Source organism: Mus pahari, chromosome 15 (genome assembly GCF_900095145.1).
Source record: "Mus pahari chromosome 15, PAHARI_EIJ_v1.1, whole genome shotgun sequence".
Taxonomy (NCBI): domain Eukaryota; kingdom Metazoa; phylum Chordata; class Mammalia; order Rodentia; family Muridae; genus Mus; species Mus pahari.
Window position 1 is genome coordinate 7960208 of NC_034604.1, and position 15314 is coordinate 7975521.

Consider the following 15314-nt stretch of genomic DNA (forward strand, 5'->3'; position numbering starts at 1 on the left):
ACAGAGCTTGCTAAGTAAAGTAATTTTACTTTCTCTCTGTAAAATTCTCCCTTAGAGTCAGTATTCTGTTCCTACCCATATGCTACTAAACCCTAAGTCTGTAGCTCTTCAGGACTTTTCTCCTGAATTCCAGACCACGAATCTGCCTGCGGTTGAGAGTCTCTGCCTACATTGATTTCTTCTTCAGCATGTCAGAAGTGGGAGCTCTTCCATCACACTTTAGTTTGTCTCAGTGGATGACAGTGTACACATCTTTTGGTTACGTCAGTACTGAACTTTGAGTCATCTGAGACTCTTGCTCCTCATTTCAGACATCCTCCAGTTTACTGATCCACGTGTTCTCTGTACCCTCTGTACTAATTCTAGCCACCAGCATCTTCAAGACTGCTTAGAACTTTGTTTCATTCGTTGCCTGTTAGATTTGCTTCTTGGCTGTGAGGCTGTCAGAGTCAGAATTACCCTTTTTACCCAAGTATTTACATTTGGTATTTCAAATCTCTTGTCCCTTTTCCTTGGTCCCAGGAGAAATTCTGAACTCATCAGCATAATAACCCTGACCTCTAATTTACAAGTGTGGGCTCATGTTCTGCTTTCATCTTCCACGGTTCAGTTGCTAGCATTAAATCACATGCAGTTCTCTGAAAAGCCATTTTGTCCCATATATCTGAATCCTTAAAGAGACCTAAAACCTTACTTCCCGCCCCAATCCCCTTAAATGGTGAAGCTTAAGCATCATGTTAGCCATCAAGTTGTATGGTTTGTCTTGATTTCCCAACGCAGATTTAGGGACCTTCTGTATTTAAACTTTTATTATGTCTTTTTTATCTGCAAATTCTGTTTTGTTTTCCCCTTAGAAAACAGAAGTTCTGTTTTTACGTTTTAGAATAGCAACTAGGATCTTTGAGAAGACATATAACTGAAGTCTTGTACTAAATTAAGGAAAAGTAGAAAACTTAGACAAATGAAAACGTTTAACAATTTGATGCTAAAATATCTTAACCCATTGATATTTATAAGAAAGCACTTTAGACTTTTTGAACAGTTTAAAGTTTGTCCACTGTCATCTTTAAAATGGGACCTTGATTTTTTTTCCCCTAATTTTGTGATTTTTATGCATTGATTCTTCTTCTATATGATTTTTTTATATCTACTGTCTAAAATTATATGTGTTTTTTCTTTTTACTTTAGAAATATGTGAAACAAGCCGTTACCCCATTGATAAGACATCTTTTAATTTAGACACTGTTGTTGCTGAGACACTTGGACTTAATGATCAAGAAGAATCTGTAAGTAGTCACTAAGTTTGATGATTATATGAGTTGTTAATAATTCATATGTCCACTTGGATCTTTTCTTAAACAATTAGGTAGGAGCCAGTTATGGTGGCATAGGCTGGTGGAATGTGCTAAAGAGGCAGGGCGCTCCATGTGAATGAGCAGGAAAAAAAATCATTTTATCCCATCATCATTGGATAAAGACCTAGAACAAAACTGTTATATGATCCTTTCAATGCAGTCAGAACAACAAAGCCTTAGGCTATAAATGGATTGAAGCTTGGAGGATTTATTTTGCCAGCTCTTTCATGCCCCTTCTCTCATGTTTTCTCCCCATATTTATTGTAAGAAAACATCCTTTAGATTGAATTCAGAACTTATTTTTTCTGACAGCCATTAAATTTTCATTTGATATGAAAAATTGCCTGAATTTTAAGAACCTACCAATTCAGCTAAACATAATCCTTAAAAGTTGGGTCAAAGACTGATCGTACAATTGTTTTAATTACTTTAATACTTTCTTTACTTCTTTCCCCTTAATCTTATAACATAAAACATTTACAGTTCCCAATCTTAAGTTCTTGGTGTTTGAGTTTTTTGCTTTATTTGTATGTATGTCTACCTGTTGGTTTGTATAAGTACTAATCAGATACCCAGGGAAGGCTACAAGAAGTCCTGAGGCCTCCCTGAAGCTGGAGTTAGAAGCAGTTGTGAGCTGCCTGATAATAAGAGGGTTGAAATCAAACTCCAGCCCTCTACATGAGGAGCAAGTGCTGCTTAGCCACTAAGCTGGTTCTGGAGCCCAAATTAGAGGGTTTTCATCTGTTTGTAGTGCTGAGAATTGGAACCCAAGGCTTCCCAAATGCTAGGTTAGGTTCTGCTTTGATACAACTTAAGGACTGGGGATTTCAATTGGCTGAGTGACCAAGTATTTTCATAATGTATGTAAAGCCCTGAGTTTGACCACTAACAAAACTAAAACAAACAGGTGTCTTTGCTTTTTTTCTTAGAAAACTGTCTCAGTGTTGAGTTTCTAAAACTTGAGTTCATTTTTCAGTACATTTTGTGTGTTTAATAGTCTCTAGTTCCTTACTAGCCATAGATCTAGCAAGTTCAGATACGAAATTAAAGGAGGAGCTATCAAAGAAGTTTCCTTACAGTCCATTCACGGCAAACAGCGTCTTTATCATTCTTGAATTTATTACAGGCACAGAATTTCAGATCTATTGAACCTGTGTTTTAATGATTCCCAGTTGACTTGTATGCAATCTTGAGAATTTCCTCTAAAGTTGAGTTTTCTACCCTTCATTTTAACGTATTTTGGCATTGAACTATTTCTATGCAGTAGTAAGTTATATAAAGTATAAAATACTAGTACTTTCTTCTCTTTATATTTTTATTGTGATAAAATTTAAATAACAAAACTAGTCATTTCAAAGTCTACAATACAGTGCTATTTATACATCCACAATATTATACAACTCCATTCTGTCTGATTATATAGCTCTTCATTCTGGCTCCTTTTACTTCATATGTTTTTTGGGATTTATTTGCATTGTAGCATTTATCAACTTTAAGCATACTTTACTATTGAAGGAACCCCAAGGTCCTATGAGCCCTCTTGGAAATGAGCTCTACCACTGTCTCAAAGAAGATCACAAAAAACACCCTTTTATGGAATCTGCAAGAAGTAACGAAGATAGCTTAAGGTAATTTTGAGCATATATTTTTTTGTTTTGTTTTGTTAGTTTAACTCAATAAACCCTGCACGGCTGAATATCAGCAATACTGTACTCCCCCAAAGGGCTGCAGTTACTATGTCTGTATTCTTTTCCTGCATCATCAAGCAGCATTTAGAGCTCCCCGTTTTGCTTTAGCCCATTAAATACAGTCATTACATTGTGTCTCCAAACACTAAATGGTGTGAAAGATCCACTTTATATTTGTGTGTGAGCCTGTGCATATGTATGTGCACCATGTATTCCCAGGAGGTAATGGGTCAGAAGCCCTTGAACTGGAGTTATAAATGGCTGTGAGCCACCATGTAGTTACTGGATCTCAACCTGAATCCTCTGCAAGAGTTGCCGGTGCTTTTAACCACTGAGCCACCTGTCTAGCCCTTTTTTGTTTTTGTTTTGTTTTTCTCAAATTTCATACTATTTACTAGCAGGGCCTATGTTGATGAACCATTCTTAGGATATGAATTGATTGAAGCTTAGAGGATTTCTTTTGTCATCTCATTCCTGCCCCTTCTCTCATGCTTCCTCCCCATATCTTGCTTGGTTTTAGGTACATCTGTTAATAACTTGTCAAGTTGAGTTTTATTCACCTGTTCCTCTTTTCTTTAAATAGATAACAAAAATGTGACTCCAAAGGTTAAATATCTTGTTCAAGTTCTATTGAGAGAGCTTGCATTCAGTTCTGTAGTTTAGGAATTTTTTTCTTGGGGTGACTTATAAAATGTAATAATAGCAAAAGTCCTCAGTGGGCTTCATTTCTACCTTCATCTTCTGTTCTGCTAAATAAGAAGAAACCACTGCATCTTACATTTGTGTTAAACATCTGCCTCTAATAAGTAGATAGTGCCTTACTATTCTGTAGCAAGAATTTTTTTTAAATATACTGGTCTTTAAATTTTTACCCTATTTTCAGTTAAAAACAAAATCTTATATATTCTTTCTTTATTTAGATTTTCAGACTCTGCTTCAAAGACACCTCCCCAAGAATTTACTACTCGGGTATCATCTCCAGTATTTGGAGCTGCCTCTACCGTGAAAACTCATTTGGGTTTGAATACAACTTTCTCCCCCTCTCTCTTAGACATTGGGAAAAAAACCCTTCTGAAGACAACTCCCTTTAGCAACATTGCTGTTTCTAGATCAGAGAAAATTAGATCCAAATCTGAGGATAATGCCCTTTTCACACAACATAGTGTTGGGTCTGAAGTAAAGGTCATTAGCCAGTCATTTTCTAGCAAACAGATACTTACAAGTAAAAATATAAGTGACTCTGTAGATGAACAGTGTAGTGCTGATCACATGAATATTACTGTTACTGATAAATATTTGGTGCCTTTGAAATCACTGGGAGGCAAAGCATCCAAAAGGAAGAGGACTGAGGAAGAAAGTGAGCATGCAGTAAACTGCCCCCAGACCTGTTTTGATAAGGAAAATACCCTTCCTTTCCCAATGGAGAATCAATTCTCCATGAATGGAGACCATGTGATGGATAAACCTCTGGACCTGTCAGATCGGTTTGCAGCTACTCAGCGTCAAGAGAAGAACCACGGAAATGAAACTTCTAAAAACAAACTTAAGCAAGCGACTATTTACCAGGCTTTGAAGCCCATTCCAAAGGGCTCCTCCTCAGGCCGTAAAGCCTTGAGTGGGGACTGCATGCCAGCCAAAGACGCTTCAGAGACCTACTGTTTACAGCCACGTGTCCTCCAGTCCTCTACTAAATTGTCTCCAGACCACAAAACACCATTACAGATAAAAGAAGAAAATCCTGTCTTCAAAACACCTCCACAGTCACAGGAAAGTTTGGAGACAGAGAATCTTTTTGGTGACGTGAAGGTTTGTGTTAAATGTTCAGAGATTTCGATTAAAATTGTTTGTGATTTCATTTAGGTGCTAATAGTTATTTCTGTTTAGGGTACTGGTTCTCTTGTGCCAACAAAAGTAAAGAGCAGATCAGTCCATGGAGGATGTGAGCTTGCATCAGTTCTTCAGTTAAATCCCTGCAGAGTGGCTAAAACAAAGGCCCTGCCAAGCAACCAAGGTGTGTGCATTGAAAACAGGATCTCTGCTCTTTTTAATTGGCTTACAGTCTTTAGACAAAAAAATTCGGGTGGTGGGGGGGAAATCTTATTTCTTTCTGCATATATCTGTGTTTACAGCATTATTCTCACTGGTTTCATCTCACCTTAGATGTTTCTGCTCTTAATGCTTTTTCAAAAATCATTTTAAATTCTTTGATACATATTTTTTAGATGGTTGTAGATTTACTTATGTAATTATTTCTTACTTCCTTTGCAAAAGCTTTTAAAAAGTATTTTAACAATTCAGTTGGGGTTTTTGTTTGTTGTTTTTAGAGGGAGGCAATACTAGGGATTGAACCCAGGGCCTTATCCATGCAAGGGCCCTGCCACTAAGCTCCATCTGCAATCCTAAACTGTACATAATGTTTAAAAATAATTCATCATTTAGAACTTGTTCTTTACCGCTTAGATAGCCTATCCCTTTTCTTTGCATTGAAATGTTTGTCTGTAAGCTTATACAAATTAATAGGTTTTTAACTTAAGTCTTGTAATTACATGTGCATGCACACGCCCCACCCTTATGTGCATGTGCACATCTGTACAGGTACCTATGAAGGTGTGTATGCCTGGGACGTTGTTACCTAGTCTCTGCCCATCTTATTTTTTTGGTGGCCTTGTGCTCTCTTAGGCTGCCTGCCAGCAAGCCCCAAGGAGCCATGTGTCTTCTGTCTCTACTGTGCCTGGACTTTTCGATTAGGTTTAGGGCCTTTACGTTCTAAGGCCTCCCCAGCCCTAACCATATTGTTGAAACAGTTTGCCCTGAGCTGTGCATCCCTGCTTTTATTCTTCCACCAGTCACGACCACTGTGCTTCAGGTGCAGGATTCTCTTCTTTTCTTTTTTTTTAATCTTTAGCAAGTTAAGTTATTCCTTCATTATTGGTTTATTTCCCTTTTCACCTGAAGTACATTATTTAGTTGTTCTTATACAGGTTTCAAAGTGAAAATGTTTGGTTTGTTTGTTTGTTTGTTTGTTTGTTTTCCACTGTCGTACCTGACTTTTTGCTTAGCTTTTGTGTTTGACTTTTTTTTCTTCACTATACCTTAGAGATCATACTCTACCAATAAACTCTGCAGTCTGCTTGCAGTTAGCATCATCTTGCTTCATGTTCTTAATCTACAGTTCATGGTTGTCAAGTGTTTTCTACTATAATACATTAAAATCCAAACAACTTTACAATTGTAACTTTTAAACAATTACTTTATTGAAATACAGATCATGTCTCCTTGTGTTGAGTCCAGTGGTTTTGGTATACTTACAGAGCTGTACAGCTGTCTGTCTCTACAATCTTAAGTTCATCATCTTCAGGGTTTTTTTCTTGTACAGCTGTCTGTCTCTACAATCTTAAGTTCATCATCTTCAGGGTTTTTTTCTTCCTTTACAACTCCATTTAGCATGGGTCTAATTTTATCTCCATAGATGGAAATATTGTACAAGTTTTATATGAATAGACCTAGTATGAAATCTTCTGACTTCCTTCCCTTTACATAATGTTTTCTTTTACCTTTATTGTTGCTTGTGTGATATGTAGGTCAGATGACAACTTAATGTAGTTCTCTCTTTGTCCTTTCACATAGGTTCCCAGGTTCAAGCTCAGGTCGTCGTGCTTGCCTGGCAAGCACCTGCGCCTGTTGAGCCTTCTCTCTAGCACTGGCTTTGTGTTTTCAGTTCCCAACCATACTTTAGTACACATCAGTATCCCATCCCTATTTATTGCTCAATAAAATTTTCTTATGTGCTGTCAGGTTTTCACCAGTTAATACAGGTTTGCTGTCATGTTACCTCTATGAACAGGTAACATCTATGAGTAACGCTGCTATGAGCATTTGTGTACAGGTTTTCTGGGAATAGATGTTGTCTTTTTTTTTTTTTTTCCCAGTTGACCTGGGACTAAAATTGCTGAACCACATAGTTCAGACCTCCAAGTTTGACCTTTTAAGGAACTATCTATTCCCAAAGCAGCTATGCCATTTCACAACAATACTATAACTGTGTGAAGACATCAGGCTCTCCAGATCAATACATATAAACACGTTCAGTATAGCTGTCTTAGTGGATGTGAACAGTATCATTTTGTTTTGCATTTTTCTGATAGCTAGCCATATATTAAGCACATTTTTCATAACGATTATTGGTGATGATAATAATGAAATAATGATTATTTCATAATGATTATTTGAACTATCCGGTGAGATTCTTTGCATACTCTGAAGTATTTACTTATTTTATTTTTAAAAATTTTTAAATATTACATATATAATTGTTTTGGCTGTATGCATATTTGCACTTTGTGTGTGCCAGATGTCAGAAGTGGGTGTCAGATCCCTGGAACTAAAGGTATAGACAGTTATGAGCCACCATATAGATGCTAGGAAACAAAACCAAATCCTCTACAAGAGCAGTTAACTGCTCAGCCATCTCCTCAGCTCCTAGGGATATTAATTTTTTAGTATGTGCTATGAGAATTCTTTATATATCCTAGATGTCCTTCATCAAACAGGTAATTGGCAGAAGATTCTCTATTCTGTGGGTCCCCTAACATTTTAAAGCAAAAAATGGGTTTTTAATCTGTGCTTCTTTCCCTACCCACCCTCCTTTTTCCAAGATGTGTCCTTTGAAAATATCCAGTGGAGTGTAGACCCAGGAGCAGACCTTTCTCAGTATAAAATGGATGTTACTGTAATAGATACAAAGGTAAGTATAAAAACTAGAACTAAAGCTCATTTATTTCTTAGTCTAGAGAATTATCAGGCTCTCCTTGAGATACTTTACACATTTCACTTATTGTGCGTGTGATTGCATGTGCACATTAGTGCACACCATGTGCATGTTACATCATACATGTAGATGTCAGACCATAACCCTCGGGTCCTCGTCTTCTACCATTTTGAGTCCTGGGGATCAAACCCAGGTTGTCAGGCTTATTGACGGGTACATTTACCCACTGAGTCATCCTGTTAGCTCAAGATAGTAACTTCTTAACACTTGTGTGTATTCTCTCAGGAAACAAATAATACCTTTTCTTCTAGCACAATGCTGATTTTGAAAGATTAATAATACTTTCTGATTTTTAAAGGACTTTGATATAAAGCATTAATATTGTCCTTTTAAATAACAAAAAATTAGTTGCATATTCCAAGTGATTTTATTTTTATCAAAAAGCATCCATCCTATGTCCTCAGTTATTTTTGATACAGTCTCATTGTACAACCCAGACTGGTCTCAAACTTACTATTCTCCTGCTTCAGCCCTAGTGCTGGAACTGGAAGTGTGTACCACCATACCATCATATGTCTTGACTACCTTTAAATTTTTAGATTTTAGATTTATTTACTTTTTTATATGTATAAGTTTTGCCTGATGGTGCTGGAGTCATATCCCCTGACATTAGAGTTACAAATTGTTGTGAGTGACCATATGAGTGCTAGGAATTGAACCTGGATCTTCTGCAAAAGCAGCCAGTACTTTCAACTACTAAGCTATCCCTCCAGCCACCTTGATTAGCTTTTTAAAAAGAGGAAGAAAACGTGCTGTCAAGACAATAATTTTTTTCCCAGTTAACTTTTAAAAAAATATAGCATGTGTGTGTCTCTCTGTTTGTCTGCGTGTGAGATAAGGTCTCACTATGTAGCTCTGGCTGTACTGGAACTCACTTTGTAGACCAGGCTGGCCTTGAACTCACCTCTGCCTCATGAGTGCTGGGATTTTACTCTCAGCTGTGTTTGGGGGGAGTTGTTTGGTTTGTTGTTGTTTGTTTGTTTTTATTTTAAATTGTACTAGAAAAGTGTTTGTTCTGTGTTCAGGGCCCATATAGTTGGTGAAACTCCTACTCTGTGGCAAATTAGGAAATTATACAGTTTTATTAAAGTTGCACATAACTGGAAAAATCAAATTTGATTATTGAAGTTACTTTTCATGAGCATTAAAGTTTCTCACTGCAAGGCAGATTAGAGAAGGTCGGTAAAGCCAGAGGACTTGAGTGGTGACTAAGTCTCCACTTCCTTGGCCATGGTTCTTCTTTTCCTCAGATTGACACAAACTGTTTATGTATTGAGGCTAAAATGTTCTACTGTCAAGAAAACCTAAACCTCTGTTCCTGAGATAGAAAAGTAAATATAGCTTAAGGCTTTAAAATAGTACATTTTGCTAGGTGGTAACACACACCTTTAGTCCCAGCACTCAGGAGACAGGCAGGCAGATCTCTTGAGTTTGAGGCCAACGTGGTCTACAGAATGAGTTCCAGGACAAGCCAAGGCTACACAGAGAAACCCTATCTTGAAATAACAAAAAAGTGAAATAGTAAAATTTTATGAGTTTTTAACCCTTTTGTTTTTTTTTGTTTGTTTGTTTGTTTGTTTGTTTTTTGTTTTTGTTTTTCGAGACAGGGTTTCTCTGTATAGCTCTGGCTGTCCTGGAACTCACTTGGTAGACCAGGCTAGCCTCGAACTCAGAAATCCGCCTGCCTCTGCCTCCCAAGTGCTGGGATTAAAGGCCTGCGCCACCAGGCCCGGCGTTTTTAACCCTTTTTGTCGTTAAAAGCAGACATATGCCTAAGAAGGAATAATTGCTAAACTTTTTGATTTTTAAACTCTTTAGGATAGCAGTCACTCACGATTAGGAGGAGAAACAGTGGACATGGACTGTACATTGGTCAGTGAAACCGTGCTTTTAAAAATGAAGAAACAAGAGCAAAAGGAAAAAAGTCCAAGTAAGCTTGTCTTGATTTTGGTTACTTTAATCAACTGTGGAGTGAGATGTGTAACCATATCATACTGATAAGTGCAGAGACTTCCTAAAGTAGGTTTTGGGGCATTTTTTCATATACTATATTCTAATCGCAGTTTTCCCTCCCCACTTCCTCAGCCACCCAATTCCATGCCTTCTTTTTCTATCTAGAAAAACAAACAAACAAAAAGAAACCACAGAAAAACAAAATATACAAGCAATAAACCAATAAAACAAACATTGTCCAAACAAAGTTAGATGAGACAAAAAAATGTACAAAAATACCATTGGGTTCTTTTGATGTTGACTAACTACAACTGGGTATGGGCCCTACCCGAAATGTGGTTTATATACCCAGTGAGACTCCATTAGAGAAAGCTAATTTTTCCTCCACGAGTGGTTGTCAGTTGCAAATAGCTTCTTGATTATGTGTGGAAGCCTTTGTGCACCTCCTCCCTTCAGTGCTGGGACCCCATGTGGCTTGAACCTATGTGGGCAGGTTCTATACCTGCTGCCAACACCTGTAGGTCATATGAGCATCGGTCCCAGACCCAGAGTGTCTGATAGAGACTCTTTCCTTAGAGTCATGCATTGGCTCTGGCTCTTACAGTCTTTCTACCTCCTCTTCCACATAGATCTCTCATCACGGAGGGGAAATACTTGATGACTATATCTCACTCATTTATGACTGAGTATTCCAAAGTCTCTCCATACTGCTCATTGTCCATTGTAGGTCTCTTTGTTAATTCCCATTTACTGCAAGAGGAAGCTTCTGTGATGATGGATGAGTAAGGCCCAGGCATAGCCCAGTATAGCTAAATGAAGTTAAGAGTCATTTTATTGCTTACAACATCAGTATTTGGGTTTTCCCTAGGCCCACAGCCTATCCAGACTCTTGGCTATCCTAGCAGTGTCGGGCCTGGGTTCCATCTGATGGAAGGGCCTTACATCTAGTCAGAGCAGGGACTGTTCCACCCACACTATTTATGGCAGCATATCTTGAAGGTCACAGGGTTTGTAGCTGGGTGATAATTGCCTTGCTCCTCTGGTAGCTTGCAGACTACCTTCCATTACCATGAGCAGTAGCTGGTAGGAGTGAAGCCTGTAGTTAGGAACCCACTCGACATCCCCATGTGTGTTGAGATACATAAGTATCATCTTCTTTCTTTACAGCCAGAGGTACTTATCATCAGTTTGTGGGGAGCCATCAATAACCTTGGCAAATAGCCTGAGATGTTTGGGGGTTTCCATGGGTCCTCTTTGTCCAACAACTCAACTGGATATAATCCATTCTTGGCACTGGAGGTTTCTTTTGGTGGTATAAGATGTCTATTTGGGCAGTGTCTCTCCCATTATTTGGTGACTCCATTTAGATTCCTCTCATATATATTTTTAAAACTTTTACAGTTAACAAGTTTCCATATGACCCCTCAAGTGGCCCTTACTGTTCTCCTCATTTGCATTCCTCACCCCTCTTATATCCCCCCCCATTTAATCCTCTCACTCCAGTTCCCCTTATTTGTTGTTCCCCCTGCCCAACCCCATCTCTCCATAACAATATATTCTATTTCCCTTTCCTTGGGAAATCTTCTCTTCCCCAATAGTCCCTTACTTTGTACCTAACCTCTGTGGTTCTATGGATTGTATAATGCATGTTGAAGGCTTAAAAGCTAACATAAGAGAAAACAAAATATTTGTCTTTGGGGGTCTGGATTACTGTACTCTAGATCATTGGTTCTCAACCTGTGTGTTACAACCTCTTTGGGGTCACATATCAGATATCCTACAGATCAGATATTTATGTTACAATTCATAATAGTAGCAAATGAAGTAGGAACAGAAGGAACTGTATTAAAGGGTCACAGCATTAGGAAGGTTGAGAACAACTGCTCTAAATGATGATTTTTTTTCTAGCTCCATCCATTTACATACACATTTCATAATTTCATTTTTTAAGAGCTGAAAAATTCCATTGTCTAAGTGTGCCAATTTTTAATATTTATATTTAATTATTTTCCCCATCCTTGGTAATGTTAGGAGTGGTTTGGTTTTTAGATTTTGAGAAAGGGGTCTTGTTATGTAGCTTAGTCTGATCTTGCACTTGCAGTCTTTCTGTTTTCTTTTAAATTATTTTTTATGTCTTAAAGATTTATTCTATATATGTGAGTATACTTGCTGTCTTCAGACATACCAGAAGAGGGCATCGGGTCTTATTACAGATGGTTGTGAGCCACCATGAGGTTGCTGGGAATTGAACTCAGGACCTCTGGAAGAGCAGTCAGTGCTCTTAGCCACTGAGCCATCTCTCCAGCCCCACTTGCAGTCTTTCTGTCTCAGCCTCTTGACCTTATAGATTTGATTACCATGCCCAATTGCAACTATGTTAATGTTGTGTTCTTCCCTAGGAGAGTACAATTTGGTTATTTCAGGAAAAGAAATCCTCTAGCCATAATAACTTGTATCTCAGGAATTTAGTTCACTTCAGGGGGGTCCACAAGGTCTATCCAGTAGCCAGTTTGTAGACAAAGTTTTATTGGAACATGGCTTTGTTTGTTGAATGCATTACCTGTGATTGTTCTGTTCAAGACCATAGTTGGCTACGTGATAGAGACTTATGAACCTAAAATGTTCCCTGTCTAATTTTTTTAGAAAAATGTTTGCTTATCTCTGGTGTAGAATATTTTTAGTATATAATGCAATGGTGAATCTCAAGAGCCTTTTTAGATTATTTTCTGATGCAATTTGATAAGACAGGGGGATCTATAGAGAATAATAGATTTACAAATTATTACTAAGAGAAGGAAGTACATTTTTTATTTCTATTTTAAATCATCAAAAGAGTGATTTTTTTAAAAAAGGAGTAAATTTTTTCTGCTTCATTAGAAAAAATAAGTGAAATGTTATAGTTTATGTCTGATTTTTATACACTTGTTTATATTTATCATTTTTCATCATATATTGTAGTATATCTTCTAGTCCTCACAGTTTCTTTGATAAGAATTCTTTTGATCTTTGTGAATTATATATGAGCAGATAGAGTAGGAAAGACATCAGCATCTGTAAGGATCCAATTATATGAAATAACAAAAACTAGCTTTCTTGTGATAGGACAGACAACACTTGAAGTCACCACATAAACATCTGTAAATGAACAGTAACTACTAGGACTTAGGAGTTTATTTTACCTCATGTCCCTCTTGCGAGAATTAAGCCCCATTGAAAGAATCTTGACTTACAGGTCTCTAAATACTTAATTATATATATTGTAGTATGTTACCCAATTTGAGTCACTGAGTTCTCCTCTTTTAACTTTACAGTTTACAACTACTGTTCTTAGAATCCTCTTTTTAGCATGTCCATGAATGCCTCCAGCTCACTCCATATTCAGTAAAACACCTAGATCTGAAGTCTATAGTATATTTGTGTGGGTTTGGTTTGTCATCCATTTAACATTCTCTCTTGACAAGGTGACATAAAACTAATGATCTTAGAATTAGAACCACTTTTACAGGTGTATCTATAAGCACTTCAGCATTCTTGAAGATATAGTCTATAATCCACATATAAAGTCCTGTCACATTATTTTACAGTGGTTGTTATTAATACGTTTTGAATTGGACTGCATAGAAGGCCAGTACCTGCTTGCTGCTAAGCCAATGCTTTTTTATATAGATGGAGACATAAAAATGAATGATAGCTTGGAAGATATGTTTGATCGGACAACACATGAAGAATATGAATCCTGTTTGGCAGACAGCTTCTCCCACGTACCAGATGAGGAAGAGCTGTCTGACACCACAAAGAAACCAAACAGTAAGTCTTTTTTTCTCTTTAATTGTATATTTTCTACTACACTCAATTCATTAAATCATCAGACTAATTAATAGAGGATTGATTAGAAATATTAACAAAAGTTTCATGTTTCTTATATAATTTTTTTGGTTATTAAAATATATATATAAATATATTTTACCTGTGTGTCTGTATACCATGTATGTATGTGCCTTGTGCCCATGGATACCAGAAGATAGCATTGGCTCTCCTGAAACTGGGGTTACAGAAGGTTGTGAATCACCATGTTGGTGCTGGGAATCAAACCTGGGTCCTCTGGAAGAGCAGCCAGTGTTCTTAACCACTTGAGCCTTCTCTCCCAGTTATTTTTTTATTTGAAATAATTTCAGACTAATGGAAGGATTAAAAAAATGTTCAGTGTGTACACCTATACCTCTTTATGCAAACATTTTATACAACTGAAATATTTATTAGAAATAAGAAATTAATCTTGGTTCAGAGGTATAAATTGTGTGTGTATGTGTGTGTGTGTATGTGTGTACACATACACACACACACATATATATATATATATATGTTTACAATTTACATATTGTCTTAGTTAGGGTTTTACGATATGAACAGAACATTTAATTGGGGCTGGCTTGTAGATTCAGAGGTTTAGTCCATTATCATCAAGGTAGGAACATGGGAGCATCCAGGCAGGCATAGTTCAGGAGGAGCTGAGAGTTCTACATCTTCATCTGAAGACTGCTAGCAGGATACTGGTTCCCAGGCAGCTTAGGACAAGGGTATTAAAGCCTACACCCACAGTGACAGACTACCCCAACAAAGCCACACCTCCCAACAGTGCCACTCCCTCTGCCAAGCATATGCAAACCATCATACACATATATTGTAAGGGTGAGAAAGTTTAATTTTATAATTGTAATGGAGTAGGAAAAAGACTCACAGAAAGTTTAGACCCATTTGCTGCTCTAAGCTCTTTGCTAGTGTTCTGTGGGCAGCATGGCAGTAAAGAGGACGTCACCCACGTAGAACTCTTAGGAAGATAACTACATTTGCAAGTTTAAGATCTTGCCAAATATCTCGTTTTACGTTTAACACTGTCCATCTCAAAATTTCTTCTCCTTAACTTTTTTCACTTTTTGGTTTCTAGAATTTCTATTTCCCAGAAAATTCCCCTCACATGGCCTTCTTGCTCATTGCCTTCATAGTCATTACTGAAAATAAGTGCAAATCTGTATTCCTGTGTTTGACTTCTGGTGAATCCCTGTTCTGCATTTGTGGATAATTGTTAGATACCTTTGTGCCTCAGTAGTGTAAACTATAAATGTACGAGCCATATTCCATTTATTTCTTCTTTTTAACTTATTTTATTAGATATTTTCTTCATTTACATTTCAAATGTTATCCCCAATGTCCCCTATACCCTCCCAGCTCCCCTGCCCACCCACTCCTACTTCTTGGCCCTAGTGTTCCCCTGTATGAGTCATATAAAGTTTGCAAGACCAAGGGGCCTCTCTTCCCAACGATGGCTGACTAGGCCACCTTCTACTATATATGCAGCTAGAGACACGAGCTCTGGGGGTACTGATTAGTTCATATTGTTGTTTCACCTATAGGGTTGCAGACCCCTTCAGTTCCTTGGGTANTTTCTCTAGCTCCTCCATTGGGGTCTCTGTGTTCTATCCTATAGATGAC

General features: G+C 37.5%; 1 protein-coding gene across 4 annotated transcripts in view; it reads left to right on the top strand.

The window, feature by feature from the left end:
- The window catches only part of Rbbp8 (RB binding protein 8, endonuclease), a 99836-nt gene that overhangs the window by 72474 nt on the left and 12048 nt on the right, over positions 1–15314 (top strand). For all 4 annotated transcript variants that reach the window (XM_021214448.1, XM_021214447.1, XM_029547152.1 and 1 more), the window contains 7 exons: positions 1189–1286; positions 2871–2983; positions 3964–4849; positions 4928–5054; positions 7699–7787; positions 9690–9801; positions 13491–13631. In XM_021214448.1, coding sequence (XP_021070107.1) covers positions 1189–1286; positions 2871–2983; positions 3964–4849; positions 4928–5054; positions 7699–7787; positions 9690–9801; positions 13491–13631 — 1566 coding nt within the window. The remainder of the gene's footprint in view (positions 1–1188; positions 1287–2870; positions 2984–3963; positions 4850–4927; positions 5055–7698; positions 7788–9689; positions 9802–13490; positions 13632–15314) is intronic.